The sequence below is a fragment of the Podarcis pityusensis genome, assembly GCF_964106645.2.
Source record: "Podarcis pityusensis genome assembly, chromosome: 11".
NCBI classification, from domain to species: Eukaryota; Metazoa; Chordata; class Lepidosauria; order Squamata; family Lacertidae; genus Podarcis; species Podarcis pityusensis.
The window spans coordinates 26,050,993-26,068,088 of NC_138036.1; the positions used below are offsets into that span (position 1 = coordinate 26,050,993).

Sequence of the window (17,096 nt, forward strand, 5' to 3'; positions counted from 1 at the left end):
GCCCACTCCTGACATTACCATGGGGATTTCCCGGCGCCGCCGTTGCCGCCGCCGACCTTCTTGCTCCCCTCCGCTCGCTCCGAGTCGCCTCGCTCTGCATTCCGAACCTGCGCGGGCTGCGCTCTCATTGGCTGTCGGCGAGGGTCGCGGGCGGCGCGCTCCCAAGCGCGTCACTACCCAGCGCCGGGAAAAAGCAGAGTCAATATGGCGTCCGCGGAGCCGCCGCGCAAGAGGAGGCACGGCGAGGGAGAGGAGGGCGAGGCGAAAGGAGAGGAAGGGTCGGAGGAGGAAGGAGGGAGAGAAGAGGAGGGAGACCGCTGGGTGGGCCCTTTACCTGGGGAGGCCGTGCAGGTGAAAAAGAGGAAAGGTAAGGGCGGGCGACGAGGAGGCGAGGAGCGGGGTGTCAGCCTAGCTGGACAGGGCGACTCTTCTTCAGCACTTCGTCCCTCCTCGTGTTTCCTTCGGAGCCTCTGGTGTGTCGGGTGATTCGCTGCACGTTCCTTGGAGACGTGTTTAAATTGAGTTGCAGGCAGACCAAGGCTACCTGCTGCCCAGTGTGGGCACTGTGCTTGCGGATACCTGGCTCGGTGGTCATGATCTCTACGTAACTAACTGTTCAGGGTGTTGGGAGGTGCAGCTGTTATGTCTCCTTTGCGCTCTTGACGCTTCTGACTTGACATGCTCTGCCTTGCATGACATCCCCCGTAAGAGTGAAGCAGTTCTGTACGTGATGCTTAAAAAGGTAAAGGTAAAGGACCCCTGACAGTTAAGTCCAGTCGCAGACGGCTCTGGGGTTGCGGTGCTCATCTCGCTTTACAGGCAGCATTTGTCTGCAGACAGTTTTTCCGGGTCATGTGGCCAGCATGACTAAGGAACACCGAAACGAGAGCAGCGTACAGAAACACCATTTACCTTCCCGCTGGAGGTATTTATCTACTTGCACTTTTGGCATGCTTTCAAACTGCTAGGTTGGCAGGAGCTGGGACCGAGCAACAGGAGCTCACCCCGTCGCGGGGATTCGAACCACAAGCCCGAGAGGCTCAGTGGTTTAGACCATAGCGCCACCCATGTCCCTGTCCCTGCGCGTGCTTACCTGGCAGTAAGTCCCCTTGAAAGCACTGGTGCTTACTTCTCAGTAAATGTGGTTTGAGTTAGGTTACAAGTTAAATAATAGCGTACCGGGCTGGAATTTCCTTCTCCTATACTGTAGTGGCTTAAAATACCACTGTATGCATTTTTATGTCTCGCTGAATGTTCTGGAGATTTTAAAATTCATTTTAAGTGGCACAGGTTGGGGTTCACATGTTTAAATGTATCTCTGTGTACACATGCATGCATGCAAACAATCAATCCCTTCACTCAGTTTCACTCAGCTTTATTTTTATGGATACTTAAGTCATGTGAGCAGTCTGAAGTAGTGCAGTCCAAGCACAATTTTGCTGCTTGTGTGACAACTAGTTATGTGTACACTTATTTGTTTGTGTTGGGATCAAGCCACATATAACACGATGATACAGCTACACAGCTGTTTTCATACCACAGTATTGAAAGAGAAGTTTGTTCAGTTTGGTCTCTTTTAAATCAAAATAGTTCAAATAACATTTTTGAAATGGAATACGATTTTTAGGAAACAATATTTCTTTATTTATAGTTCTTGAGTTTGAACATGTCTACCTGGATAATCTTCCCAGTGCTTCGATGTATGAACGCAGTTATATGCACAGAGATGTCATCACGCATGTAGTATGTACTAAGTAAGTCTTTTTTTTTCTTTTTCTATTTTAAGTATTGTAGAATTGGACCGGATGTATGTTTCAGGAATTGCATCTTGCCTAAAGAGTGCTTCATAACATTCCTGGATTGCAGGGGGTTGGACTAGATGTCCCTTGGAATCCCTTCTAATGCTACAATTCTATGCTTCTATAAGTGCAGCATAGCTCATCCTGCTTTTTAGCTCCAAGCTTAAGGGGGAAAGTTGTGACATGTCTTTGTTGCATTGAGTCTGTTTCGAGCATCTCTGAAGTGCGGCGCAACTGTAAGAACCATCTCTAGAGTTTCAAACTCTGTAGGAGGACTTGAGACAGTCCATGTTGTAATATGCTTTGGAGACTCGCCCAAGTGACCTTGTAAAGCCCAGTGTGAAATGGAATAGCATCTCTGAGGTTCAGCATGTTGTATTAAATATCTTCCCTCTCTTTGGGGAATAAGTAGTGTCCTAGTGACTGTACCTGTGATTTGGCTTCCCAGACTAGCCAGAAGCTGCAGACTCCTGTGGAAGGTTGCTAGTAAAGCAGAGATCTAGGTGTGTGGTTCTTTTATAATATGAAGGTTATCTGCTTGTACCTGCAGGACTGATTTTGTAATAACAGCCAGCCACGATGGACATGTCAAATTCTGGAAGAAGGTAGAAGAGGGAATTGAATTTGTTAAACATTTCCGTAGCCATTTAGGTAAGTTACTGTGTTTGGTATTTTCTTTTTTCAAAAAGAATATATTATTATTTCATCATTTAAATATGCTTTATAGCACACTTTAAAAATCCGTACCACATTTTAAAAATTGGGTTCTCTAAAGTTACTTAGCTTGAGTGATTAGTTTTTGTGCAAGTAGGGAAGCCAGATGACAGTGGGTAGACAGTTCTCCTGCGCCTTTAAAAGTTGCATAGAAGAAGACATTTCAGCTGGTGTACCTTGCATGACAAGCAGCACCTGATGAAATTTCCTCTTCTACTGGTGCAGGAGTCCTGTCTTCTATTTGCTGCTGGTATGCACTGGGCTTCTGAGCTCTCTCTTCTTCAAGCCCTGGAATCACCTAAAAACCCTTCTTGGAAAACGACTTTTCAGTATCAAATCAGATACTATATGGAGAACTGAGATCAGAAGACTGCTGAAGCTCTCAGTCCATATTGTGATCTTTGAATCCCAGCCTTCTAGGGCCATTTTATACATGACTATTCAGAAATAAATCCTACTGAGTTCAAAGGTACTTTATCTGTCCCTGCAGCTTTAGTTTGTGACATAATTCCATCTGAAGCATTTATATAGCAATTATGATTTTGTTCAATTTTTTTCTCAAACTTATTCTCTGTAAGTAGACTATTTCCTTTATTTTGCTCGGAATAGGTGTTATTGAGAGTATTGCTGGTAGTTCAGAAGGTGCATTATTCTGCTCTGTTGGGGATGATAGAGCAATGAAGGTTTTTGATGTGGTGAACTTTGATATGATCAACATGCTGAAACTTGGGTAAGTCACTTTTCTTTTTTAATGGTCCTGGTAGATTTCTTAGTGCTTTAGAATACTTCTGTCTAAGAGGTAATTGGTTGTGATTGATTATGGCACACAAATAACGGTGACATGTCTAATTGCTGGTATACTTTTAATAAAGGAGCAGGAAAGAATACAGCAAGCAAATACAGGGTTGCATTACATTGCATATAATCATGAATTGTGAGGGGGACATTTATCAGGAAAAATGTAAAGCAAATTATATTACTTATTTTAAAGTTGCAGTTATTTTGTTGAATTCAGATTCCTTGAGATAAGACATTGAAGAAAAATAAGTATTACTCTCCTCCTACAGCCTTACAAAAGGGACGCGGGTGGCGCTGTGGGTAAAACCTCAGCGCCTAGGACTTGCTGATTGCATGGTCGGCGGTTCGAATCCCCGCGGCGGGGTGCGCTCCCGTTGCTCGGTCCCAGCACCTGCCAACCTAACAGTTCGAAAGCACCCCCGGGTGCAAGTAGATAAATAGGGACCGCTTACTAGTGGGAAGGTAAGCGGCGTTTCCGTGTGCTGCGCTGGCTCGCCAGAGCAGCTTCGTCACCCTGGCCACGTGACCCGGAAGTGTCTGCGGACAGCGCTGGCTCCCAGCCTCTAGAGTGAGATGAGCGCACAACCCTAGAGTCTGGCAAGACTGGCCCATACGGGCAGGGGTACCTTTACCTTTACCTTTTTACAGCCTTACAAGTGCTGCAAAGCACACCCAGAGTTTTACTTAATGCATGTCAGTTCAGGTGGAGTCTTGCATGAAAAAGAGATGAATGTGCCGAGCTGCCCACCTCCATTAAAGTAGCTGGGGAAATTAATGTACAGTATCTGTGAACTTCTTATGTGTTCTTCAGAGTTCATGTCACAGGTCATGCATATGTGTGTGGGAGAAGGTCCTTGGTGCAGTCTGTATGAGAAAGAGAATTTATATCCTGCCATTCTTGTTTCTCTCTCTTAAAAAGAGAAATTTTAAACACAATGAAAAATGCTGGTGATGCCACAGGTGTTAGATTAGAATGCTGTCCACATGCAGGTCCCAACACACCCAGTGAAGATCATGCTTACTTATATCACTGTAGTCAGTGGGATTTACCTACCAATCATGATTAGGATTTTATTGTTTCAGTCCAATCCTGTGCAGTGATTTACTGAGAATTTCTGTTAAGTGAGTGTTCACAGGATTTCCCCATGTGACTTGGGAGTGAGTTTCATTTAACACAGTGGGGATTACTTCTGAGAAAACTGCATAGATACGGGTTGCAAGTATAGTTAGCAAAATGCTAAACTGATTTTTAAAATGTCTGTTACAAAACAGTTCATGCTGGACTATGTAGCTTCATGTAGGCTAAACAGAATAGCTTCATGAACTGAATAAAATGAAAGTGATTGCTCTACAGCAGGGGTCTGCAACCTTTAAGACAAAAAGAGCCACTTGGACCCGTTTCTGAAGAAAAGAAAACTGGGAGCCGCAAAACTCGTCATTATAAAAATAATTTTTTTGTCACTTTTTATTATTATTTCTTTGTTTGACCCCTCAGAATTACTCCTCCTCATAGAAATAAACGTTAAATTAACAAGTTACCTTTTTTTGTGTGTGTGTTCTTCACTCCCCTTCAAAACAGTGACCAGCGTACATGCCCCTTACAATGTAGCGGGTGGGTGGGCGGGAAGGTGACGTTGGGACGGTGCGTGACTAATGCCCCCCCCCGCACACAAACGACGTCACAGCCAGTACAGCGCCCGCCACAGTGGGGAGTGTCGGGGCGCACAATGTGCCTCCTCCCCTCGCTAGTATCCGCCTCGGAGCCGCAGCAAAGGTGTAAAAGAGCCACATGCGGCTCCAGAGACGCGGGTTGCTGACCCCTGCTCTACAGAATAGGAATTATTATAATATTTGTTAATGAAATGGTCATCTTGTAGGAAATAATATGTTTTGCCTAAAAACCTTGTTAAATTAAAGCAATATTTCAAAATATTCTGGAGAAAAATTATTCCATATGTTTTGATTATTATTAGCTTTTTTATTTAGAATATTGAATTTAAATATTTAATCTATATTCCTAAAATCATGCCAATCCAATTGTTCTTTTTGTTTTAGCTACTACCCTGGCCAGTGTGAATGGGTGTATTGCCCAGGAGATGCAATATCTTCAGTTGCAGCGTCTGAGAAGAGTACTGGGAAAATATTCATATATGATGGTCGAGGAAACAATCAGCCACTTCACATTTTTGATAAGCTTCACACATCGCCTCTTACTCAGATACGACTGAACTCTGTCTATAAAGTCATAGTGTCATCTGACAAGTCTGGAATGATTGAATACTGGACTGGGCCTCGCCATGAATACAAATTTCCCAAAAATGTGAATTGGGAATATAAAACAGACACTGATTTATATGAATTTGCTAAGTGTAAAGCATACCTAACTAGTATATGTTTCTCCCCTGATGGCAAAAAAATGGCTACTATTGGTTCTGACAGAAAAGTCCGAATTTTCAGATTTTTGACTGGGAAACTGATGAGGGTCTTCGATGAATCTTTGAGTGTAAGTATATATATATTTCAATATTCAGTTACTTGCCAGTACAGATGATCTTTTTTTATTTCTTTCACAGATGAGAAATACATATATACAAATCATCCTCTATAAAAGGAATATTTTCAGCATTACATTACAATATCTGTTTAACATTATTACTACACTGGCGATTTATTCTTCTTTTAGTTATACTCCTCAGAGTATGTGGGCTAATAGACTGTAATAAAGATTCTGATAAAAATGGATACCATGAAGTTAACAATCAAGGAAAAATTAAATGGTATTTTTAGAAGACTTTACTGTTGTTACAAATGTTAACTGAATTACTTTTATTGTGCTTTCTAATAAAATTTTATTACTTTTAATTTTCTTCAACTCACATTACTTAACTGTCTAACTACTATAACCTTGTCAGATGCCACATCCAATATATGAATTGCCAACATTTTGCTATACATGTTGAAGTATGTATTTTAATTGTGTAAAGACACATGTAACTAACATTGTTGTATGTTACATAAATTGACCTCATTAGCACATAATACCAAACTGTGTTTTGTTTAGCCAAAATATGGCTCATCAGAGTGACCATAATTTTTTTCTGGCAAGAAACCATGATGTGAAGCCGTGGAGTCTTGTTGGCTTATAAACCATGGCTTGTTTTAATTCTGGTCTGATGTTCTATTTTAACCATACTTAACCATGGCTTGTTTGACCATCTCACATTAAATACTGTCAATCTACAGAGGCAAGAGCAGCTGGAAAACAAACCAAGCTTTGGAGAAATAAGTCATGTTTTATTAGCTCATCTATGAGACTTGTGTTTTGAACAAATCATGGTTATGTCAAGCCATGGCTTAGAGTTATGTGCAAACACAGCATTTATGTGCATACTCAATCTCCTTTGCACATGAATAGAGCACATGAATAGATGTGGCATCTCCATGAAAATAATTCTGCCAACATTCCTAAACTCTTGCAGATAAAACTATACTAAACTAAAAACCAATGTAGCCTACTACAAAATAAATAAGAAAGAATTTAGGTGTTGTGTTTGATGGGCTATATTGATTTATTCATTGAACTTATAACCATTTCATTATATGTCTCAAAGCAGCTTACAGAAACAATTAACATGCATTATACAGAATTTATTAAAAATAAATCCAAGTCAAGTTAAACACACATTATAGGTGGTGTCTTGTTTCTGTAGATGTTTACTGAGCTGCAACAAATGAGACAACAGCTGCCTGACATGGAATTTGGTCGGCGTATGGCTGTGGAGCGGGAGCTGGAAAAAGTGGATGCTGTCAGGCTAATTAACATCATTTTTGATGAAACTGGACACTTTGTGCTCTATGGGACAATGTTGGGAATCAAGGTCATAAATGTGGAAACAAACAGGTAAGTCTTGCTCTTACTATTTCATGTTAGCTGTACCTATGTTGTTTTGTTCAGGGATTTCCAAGAGATTTTAAAGAAAGAAGCTCAGCCTTCATAGGCTCTTTAATTGTTCCAAATTGATACATAATACAGTTAAATAGAATTGAGTTGGCATTACTCATTGGGAGAGCTATAGCTCAGTGGTAGAACATCTGCCTTGCATGCAGAAGGTCCCAATTTCAAACGCTGGCATCTCCAGGTAGGGGTAGGAGAGACTTCTGTCTGAAATAGTGGAAAGCCCTTGCCAGACAGTGTTAACTGTACTGAGCTAATTGGATCCAGTGGTCTCACTTTGTATAAAGCAGTTTCCTCTGTTCCTATGATCCATGTTAGTTAATTTATATGATTAGTGCCTCCTGATCTGCTAGTGAAATGCTTACCATCTTTTATCACCTATGGGGAATAATGTATGCTTTTCAGAAAGTTAACTCTGACATTTTGGTACTTTGTCTGACAATCACAACTCTGCTATGTAGGTGAATAGCCATGGTTTATTGTTGGCTTATAAACCATGACTTGCTTAAACTCTGGTTTGAACCCCACATCCCACCCACCCCCTGATATAGTAGTCCTGTGACAGGTTTAGAAGAAAATGGCCTTGTGAGTTAATTGTATCCCCCTTGAAACCAAGGTTAGTGCACGGAATGGAGGCCCACCCCCACCCCCCAGATGTAAAGATTCAGTGCCCAGTTTCACATTCCTGCTGAATGATGATAGGGGACTATCCACATAATTTGCAGATTTCCATTGGTTAAATGATTCCAGATCATACATTTTCATCAGCTACCCATCTGGGACCCATAATATGAGAACTGATACTTTAGATCAGCTTTCTGGTGTGTTATAACTGACACTTTTTCATTATCCATTTGTATTAAGAGTATTACTTCCAAATATGTTTGTTAAGAACATAACAGCCCTGCTGTATTGGGCCAGAAGTTCACCTAGTTTCTAAGCCCACAGTGCCTTCCAGAAGGTCGCCGATATCCCTATGATGTACTGGGGATCTTTGCTTCCAAATTAATCCAAAAATTAATATGATTTTTGGATGCAGGGTGCTCTGAAATATTACATATTAAAGGCAGGCTACATAATGATTTTGAAGTTCACAAATTTTCCTTTCCTGTATGTAGATGTGTTAGAATCCTAGGCAAGCAGGAGAACATCAGGGTCATGCAACTGGCTCTGTTCCAAGGTGTCGCAAAGAAACACCGTGCTGCTGTTACAGTAGAGATGAAAGCATCCGACAACCCCGTTCTTCAGAATATCCAAGCTGATCCAACAATAATCTGCACCTCCTTCAAAAAGAACAGATTTTATATGGTAAGTTTATACCAGGGAATCTAGCTGGCAGTCCCCCCCCCCCCGTAGGCTACTTTTAGCAGATGGGTGTGCTGCCCATCTTTCAATCACCTAAAGTTGCCAAGTGATTTCCCCCCTTTTTGATAACCTTTGATATAATACTCTTCACATGTCTTACAACTTGGTTCTAATTCTAATATGAATTTTAGTACATTTTTGTACTTCCTTATACCAAACAAATAGGGTGGGGGTGTCTTGGTGACTATTTCATTATGAGAACTCCGCTTAAGGTGAAAATGCAGTAGAAACCTTCAAAGATACAGGGGCCACAGAAACATGTCTTTAAAGCTATAAAAACTTAATATTTTTTGTTGAGATTTTTGTTGAGATGTTGACAGTCTTCAGATATTCTAAAAATATGCCAAAGGGCAATTCTTTTCACTTGGCATATGACCAGAAACAGTTTGCAAACTACAGCCTATCACTAGTTAGGAACAAAATGTCTTTGGAACTACAGTGTATGATCCTTCCAATTCCATTAGTCAATAAGAGAAACAAGGATGCTGCTGCTATCTTGTCCTTCAGTTTACCAAACGTGAACCAGAAGACACCAAAAGTGCAGATTCTGACAGAGATGTATTTAATGAGAAGCCATCTAAAGAAGAGGTCATGGCAGCCACTCAAGCTGAAGGACCCAAGCGAGTTTCTGATAGTGCCATTATCCACACAAGCATGGGAGATATACATGTCAAGCTCTTCCCTGTTGAGTATGTATATGACTACTTTTATATTTCATTCCATTTTTAATAAAGATTCTCATTATCTTGAGCTACTGTTGGACCATTCACTACCATCATTGACAGAGCTGCACCTTTTCCCTTGGTTTGCTTATGTTCCATTCCCTCATATCTATGGCACCACCATTTTTGTTCTGGTAAACCATTTTTACTGCTACTGCTTTCTCCTACATTGTGACAAAAGGAAGAAGCTTGTAAGCTTTCCTTTTTTCCATGACAAGAAGGCAGTTTTAATTTGTAATATGCAAAATGAGTTACAGAATGTGATCATGAATGAAGAGTTGTCTTCCTACTGAATGATCTGCCAGTTCTTTATGGATATCGATAGCTGCAGTCAAGTGCTCTCAGTTTCACTAGAGCATCTACAAATACGGACTAATTCAAAACATTACCCTATTCCAGTGCACTAAGTACTATACTAACATCTAATACCTTTTAACTGCAGGTGTCCCAAAACAGTGGAAAACTTCTGTGTACATAGTAGGAATGGCTACTACAATGGCCACACCTTTCACCGCATAATCAAGGTAACTTTGGTATTAGTAACAATATTTCTGTGTTCTCAAATGTTGTTAAGCTTGTTAGATAAACAGGGCTGCAATATCTTTAATTTTTCCTGTCCCATAATGGCTTATGCACATCTTATTATTAAGTCCTACCCTACTTGTGGATTTTGCATTTGCATTTCTGAAGGATTTTGTGCAGAATTCCAAAACTGTAATCACAGCATATCAATCTGGGATACAGTGGTGTCACCACTGTAGATAAAATGGATAGACATTTTTTCTCTTTTCTTGGTAATACTGAAATTTGGATCTCTTAATGACACTGATTAATAGTAGATTTGAGTCAGACCAAAAAAAGTACTTCACACAGTACATAATTAATTTTCAAAATTTGTTGCTAGGAGATGTGGTAATCGCACTAGGCTTTAAAAAGGGATTTGACACATTCACAGAGGATAAGGCTACATGTATGGATGCTGGTCCTGATGGCAGTATGGTCCTTCCTGGTTGCGAGGCTGTATGTTTCTGAGTATCAGTTCTGGAAACAGCAGCAGGAGGAGGCTCTTGTCTTCAAGTCCTGCTTGTGGGCTTTCTGGAGGCATCTGATTTAGCAACCATTTTAAGCAGGATGTTGCACTGTGCCTAATCCAGCAGGGCTGCTAATGTCCTAAATTGTGATTTTTCTTTCTCCCCCTCCAAACATAGGGCTTCATGATCCAAACTGGAGATCCTACTGGAACCGGAATGGGAGGTGAAAGTATCTGGGGAGGAGAATTTGAGGATGAGTTTCACTCAACTTTGCGACATGACAGGCCCTACACGCTTAGTATGGCTAATGCAGGACCAAATACCAACGGCTCACAGTTTTTTGTAACAGTAGTGCCAACTGTAAGTACCATGTCAGATGTCTTAACAGTGGTCATTGAATTGCCTCTTAGTGAGTAGCAAAAGTTTTGAGGCTGTTGGTAGATGGAAGGGTGTTCCATTGTGTCTGTTGTCTACTATAAGGATGAGGAAGCCTATGGACTTCCAGATGTTGTTGAACTACAGCTCCTGTCATCTTGTGACTAATGATCATGCAGGCCTTGTAATGCAGGTTATAGTCCTGTAACTGAAAAACCACGTTTCCCATCCCTAGTCTACTTGGTGGTTATAGGGCAAGGAGCTGAAGGCAGCCACCATATTACATTAGCTGCAGAAAAACATTATTGTTATACTTTGTTTCCCTGAACAGATGAGGTAATAAGCCTGTACCTGGCCTGTACCATTTCAGTTGTGGGTGGGAGCACCCATGATTGAATGCTTCTTAAGACAGCCAGCATCTTTTGCTGCCCTTGACAGCCAGCTAGAATTTGTTACTATATGCTCTGCCTTATCTCCCAACTCAGCACAGTAGCAGGGTCTTCTCTGATGTGGAATTGGGCTTTGAGAGCACTTGGAGGCATTGAGTTTGGTTATACTGTGATGCTTCCAAAGCTTGCCACAATTGCAGGAATGAACCCCTACCCTTCTGCTGGGCTTATGAGAACAGCAAGGAGACACATTGTTGTACAGGGTGCGTCCTTTAAAAGAGGCCCCGTGGATACAGAATACACATGTTCCACAGGGCCTCTTTTAAAAGACTCACCCTGTATATGTAACTGTGCTTCAGAGGGTTTGGAGAAGCAGGAAGAAGTTTGAAGAGCATCAGCATCCCTCTGAAACCAGTGCAAAACTGGATATGAGCTATTGCCCACTTCTCATTTTCTGTGCATATGTCAGGTTAAGAGATGCTGGCTATTAGCAAACCCCTATGTTCCTCTGCAGACACTGGCTGAAAAGTCCAAATGGAGTAGTTCTCTGTAACACAGCTTTAATCTGATTACTTTTTTAAATTAAAAACATATCTTGCCCTTCTTCTGAGGTGCTTGTGACATCCTATCTGCTTTATTCTTGCTACTACCAGATCTGGAAGATAGTGATTGACCCAAAGTGTGCTGCAGTTCAAGGCTGAGTTTCTATCTGAAAGCAGGGGTCCCTGGGCCAAGTCCAACACTTGTCTTTCTTCCACTAGATAGGCCTCATCCCTGAATGACTTGCATCCAGTGTGGCTGGGCAGAAAACTTCCTAGGTCGGGTCTCTCCCACCCCCCTCTGTTATCCTCTGGCAGGATAACAGAGACATGAGGAGAGGTTTTAACATCAAACCTACTACGCAGCTGCTCTCCTGGCTGCTTACCATCAAGAGATGAGTTATCTGTTTCATATTATTGTTATGTTATATGTTGCCTTGTGAACCACTAGATTGGAAAGGGGGATACACATATTTAATACAAATAACTTAAATAATCTGTTTGGTAAGAAGGTAGCAGGATTTAGTTCTCCTACCCCACCCCCCACCAAATGATCAAAACTTGTCCACAACCTAATATGTGCACAGAAACTGTAAAGGCAGTACCAGTTTTGTGTTTATGCTTCATTATCCAGCTTGGGATATCTGTGGAAACTGCTTCTGTGCACATGCAGCCTTTTGGAGAGTTAAACAAGTCAGCAAACAAGCAAGCATTAAGTGTAATAGTGTTTAATTACAGAGATCCTGTTAGCGATAGTTTACATTACACAGTTCTCAGTATAGTAACTTGAGATTTAATCATAATTTTCTCTTCCTTTTGCTCCGCCAACTTGATCTATGGCCTTGCGCAGCCATGGCTGGACAACAAACACAGTGTATTTGGAAGAGTATCTAAAGGAATGGAAGTCGTTCAGAGAATTTCAAATGTGAAAGTCAACCCCAAAACTGACAAGCCCTATGAAGATGTCAGCATTATTAATATCACAGTGAAATGAAATAAGAGTTTTAAAGAAACCTTGCAATTAAGGGACTTCAAAAACGATGCACCTCGTATCTCAGTTTTTCTGCAGTGGAAAGGTTGATAGGTGCTCTCAGCTGTATCTTTTTAAAAAATGTTTTTTATACAAAAAATAAAAGCCAGCCATGTTAAGAAAAATATGCATCTTGTGTATATATTGCAATGGTTTCTATTATGGAAAAATGCTGCAGCATTGCGAGCAGCTCTGTTCCAGCACTGAGATATTTTTGTGTCTTCCAATACATTACCCACAAAATAGAATGGGGGAAAAAAGTTTTTTTTAGGGTTTTAAATGTATTTAATTGCAAATACAACATGTAACCATAATCACTACTGTGCATTCTTGACAATAAGAATCTCTTTATACTAAATAACATACAAAACAAGTGATAATTTGAGCCACTGATATTTGCTAATACTAAATAGGTATCATTTAGGTTTTGAGTGGAATTGTTATAAAAGGATTATAGTGATTTGTCCCTTTCTTAATGCATTGTTCTTGAAATTTGAGCAAGATTGGGAAAAGTTCATCTTTTCCCCCCTGGCAGGTGGTTGCAGAGTGTGTATGTTCCTATTTGGAGGGCAGCAAAGGCGCATAACCTTGCGACACCTTCTGGCAAACCACTGCCAGATAATTGCCTACTTCCATTCATCAGCTTCCCTCCTTCATGGGGTGGAATCCCTGCAGTCTGTCTGCAGGAGAAAAGCAAAACTGTTGCTTCAGTGTGGCTCACTGAAGAACTTGGGGAATGGGACAGGGCTGGAGGAACAATCTCTCGGCACTAGATGGCACTAATGAGGAAGTGGTTCCCGCAACTTGCAGTTTCTTAGAAGTGCTTAAGCGGCTTGGAAGAAGAGCAAGTGATGCTAAATATCTTAGCTGTGTTGAGGAAGAGCAGGAGGGGAACAAAGAGAGGGGAAGGAGGATGAGAACCATCCCACTTTGCTTAAGCCCTGTAATCCTCTTCATTGCTTTCAGGGATTGTCTCAAGAAAACCTTGCTTCAGTAATCCCTGGAATTATGAGAACAGTGAGTGGGGTGGCTGTCATTTGGCAGCATTACCTAGGCACCTCCACTGGCTTCTGGTTTCAATTTTATCTGCTAGCTTCAGACTGCAGGCTATCCATGCATATTGGCCAGTTTCCTTTCACTCATCACCTTCATTTTGTGCCCCAAGACTAAGTGCGGTCAACCTCTGAACATGCACACATGTGCCATTTGTTTTGACCACATTCTTATGCGAGCTGACATCTATAAAGAATGGCAGGAGACAATTAGCATTCATTTGAAACCTCCCACTCCCACTTACAAATATAAACCATCCAACTTCCAGACACATTCACTCATTATTCACTTTCTTGGTTGACCATAAATAAATATTTGATTGGGGGGGAAATAAAAATTAAGTGGCAAAAATCTACTTCAGAAAGACGACACATTCCACCAGCTGGTTAGAGAATTTTTATTGTTAGGGAGTCCAAGGCCATTTTGAAATCACACCATCAATTTTTTTTTAATCCAACATTGTTTTGTGAGCTATTTTATACCTTGTGTAGCCTCAGAACATGGAATTATTGGTGCTATAACCCCTCTCAATACTTCCATTCACTCCCAATCCACAATTAGAAAAGAATTCATTACATACAGTTAAAAGCTAGAGTATGTCAAGGAATGAAGCCCTATACATTAATACGTTATTTTTTAAAGCAATACGTTAATATACACCTCTTTATTGTCACTGAATGTTGCATTTTAGTTTCACAGTTAAAACTAGACTATGACCCAATTGTTTTACAAACTGTTCTTAATACAGCTTTTATGCTAACCTTTAAAAATCTCCTTGGAGTTGAAACACTTTCTTAAAAACTAGCACATATCAGTATACTAAACTGAGTTGAAGCTCAACATCATATGAAACAAGCTTGAAGTTTATAGCTGAAATTGTTATATACAGTACAAACAAGCTGCTAAAATTTTATCTCGTAATTGTTTGAATTCAAACAAATGCAACACTTATGTTCACAGTCACTTAAGTGGATTTCAATACTTTTAACGCAAGCCCACTACATTTATAGTAGAGCTTGACAGGAACAAACAGGTTTTTGAAAAACAAGTATTTATCCAATGTCCTAAAACATCTTGAGTGTTTTACAAGGAGAGCCCAGAACAATAACACTACAGCAATTAAAGCCACAGAAGAACAATTCACATTTACCCTTCCCAACCGCTGCATTATCACGTGTTGTCATGCATTTGAATAGTGTTGAAAAATAAAAGAGGGTATAAATAAGTGAAAGCCTGGCCTCACTGAAATGCAGTCAAAAGTCTCCAAATTATTTCAAACACACAGTTAGGCCTTGCACATAAATGCATCAAGTCTAGGTTTGTGGTATGCTGTGAAGAGGTTATTCATTGAGGCAGAGGAAAGTTCCTTGAGGGTAAAGGTCTCTTGTATGGGCAGTGATAGCCACTTGTTGTAACAAAGCAGGATTCAGCAAACAAGATTTTAGTTAAAGTGAGAGTGGTTGTAAGTATCTGCTTCATCTAGAAGAGCCAGAAAAGAAAGGAACTGCATCGTGACAACAACTGTATCTCAGCTAAGTAGCAGAATTCTCATGCTTAAAATCAGACCTGTGGCAGCCTACTATATGCAATATTCCTTCCTAACTGAACACCGCATGAAGCTTTCAAGGTATTCAGACACTTCGGAATCTTATACTTGTGAAGAATTTGAGAGCCCTTAGTAACAATTTTCTAGATCAGCTTACCAGGAAAATTTCACCAGAAAGGTTGGAAAGGTAGTTCTGCAATCCTACATTCAATTACACAGAAACAAGCCTCACTGGACACAGTGCAACTTAATTCCCCCCCCCCCAAAAAAACCCCTATGCATGGTCTTGCGCTGCATCCCTCAATGCGTATAGCTGGTTACAAAAAGCAACATGTTCAACCATTTCAGGATTAACGTTTTGAACAGACCTCTATTTGAAGTAAACACATGTTGCATGTGGAACCATGAACAGCTGGTGAGGTGCTGCTCTGGGTAAGCTGATATACTGCTACCCCCAAAGGATTATCTAATTACTAGTTATAATTATCTAATATTAGTTGTGTTATCTAGAACCAACATAGGGAAAACAGTCTACTCAAAGGGTTTCTGAAAGGAACATTACGGGCCAGACTCAACTAACCAGCTTGTCAATGGAAGCCAGCACTAGGACTCCTGCTAATGCAATGCAGCTTCCCCCCTCCTTTCCCAAATCTGCTCTGGAAGGTTGGTAAAACCCCTGGAACAGTCCATGGGAAGGAGAGGGACGATAATTTTGTCCAGCAAGCAGAAATTCTTGTGCTGGGAGCACAATTAGAAGGGCATGATGTTTAATTCCTATGTTGCTTGGGGAGAGAATCTGGATTTAAAAAACAGATCTATCCTTTTTAGGCCAGTACCAGCAGTCAAATTTGCCTGCCTCAGCCCTGCCTGCTGCAGCCTGGGGACTAGTGACTACAGCAGCGTGGAATCAGCATTTGAACTCTGAACTTCTACTCAACCACATACATGCCCTCTTCATGGTATAAGATACAGGGAACTTCCTCACACAGCTCCACACAATTCCTCCATTCGTGTATCTGCAGAAGGTTATCCAGATGTATGTTACAGAACTTGGGTCCTGTAACTCGAGTGTCCTGTCAAAGACACACATCCTTTTTCCTCAGTGCACTGAATGTCCAAAAGGATGAATCCAAATGCTAACAACTGGTGTCTTCATGTAATTGGGTTAAATATTTCACTGACCTGCAAAACACAATGTGCTCAAGCAGCTAACCAAGTGATAAACTGATTAAGGCTAATGAGATAAACTGCTACAGATCCTTGTTACAGAGCTTTCCCCATTCACAGATCCTCTGACGTTAGAAAATATATATACAAGCCTATCCACCATAGAATTGTAGCCGAAAAGAAGTTTTGAAGGCAAAGCTTACCCCAGATTTGAGTAAAAGTGCAGCCACTGTGACAGTGTAATTGTGCTTCAATGTTTCTTATATAGGGAGTTGCAAGAGAGGTACTTCAGCTTTCCAAAACTGTACATGATTTCCCATCAAGAACTGAAAATAAACCATTACTGATCTAATGGAAAGAGGGGTATGTAATCATGTTCCACCAGATCAGAAGTTGCCTGCATGGCACAATGTACAAATAGAATTCAGACGAAGGAGGGAAAGGAGGATTTTAAGAAGCTGATTAAAATAAAACTTCCCCAAAAAAGTCTTTAAAAATGTATATTTTTAAAATACAAATACAACTGAGGAGAGATTTTAACCAGGGCACATTTAGGTCTACACTTGGATAGCTGGAGACCTGACCGGCCATTAACCCGGGCCCAAGAGTTTCA

At 40.8% G+C, this 17,096-nt stretch overlaps 2 protein-coding genes across 3 annotated transcripts in view; one reads left to right on the forward strand and one right to left on the reverse strand.

The window, feature by feature from the left end:
- The window catches only part of CENPK (centromere protein K), a 23,040-nt gene extending 17,065 nt beyond the window's left edge, over positions 1-5,975 (reverse strand). The window contains exon 1 of one of the 2 annotated variants that reach the window (XM_080973129.1): positions 5,971-5,975. Coding sequence is in view for 1 of the 2 variants with exons in the window: in XM_080973126.1 (XP_080829252.1) it covers positions 19-21 (3 nt within the window). In the remaining variant the exon portion in view is untranslated. Of the gene's footprint in view, positions 1-18; positions 131-5,970 lie in introns of those variants that run through there. The other variant, XM_080973126.1, reaches the window with a different exon arrangement.
- Positions 190-16,830, forward strand: PPWD1 (peptidylprolyl isomerase domain and WD repeat containing 1). The gene is made up of 11 exons (XM_080972711.1): positions 190-367; positions 1,652-1,754; positions 2,350-2,450; positions 3,123-3,243; positions 5,367-5,814; positions 7,022-7,212; positions 8,385-8,574; positions 9,139-9,320; positions 9,796-9,877; positions 10,562-10,744; positions 12,538-16,830. Exons 1-11 carry the CDS (start codon positions 205-207, stop codon positions 12,679-12,681), a joined length of 1,908 nt encoding a protein of 635 aa, XP_080828837.1. The 5' UTR covers positions 190-204; the 3' UTR covers positions 12,682-16,830.
- The last annotated feature ends 266 nt before the right edge of the window (positions 16,831-17,096 follow it).

Bases quoted from the DNA above. Each gene is read 5' to 3' on its own strand.
- PPWD1 (XM_080972711.1), top strand. From the start codon at position 205: ATGGCGTCCGCGGAGCCGCCGCGCAAGAGGAGGCACGGCGAGGGAGAG. The intron at 5,815-7,021 runs GTAAGTATATAT...TTGTTTCTGTAG, and splicing joins TCTTCGATGAATCTTTGAGT to ATGTTTACTGAGCTGCAACA. The intron at 9,878-10,561 runs GTAACTTTGGTA...CTCCAAACATAG, and splicing joins CCTTTCACCGCATAATCAAG to GGCTTCATGATCCAAACTGG.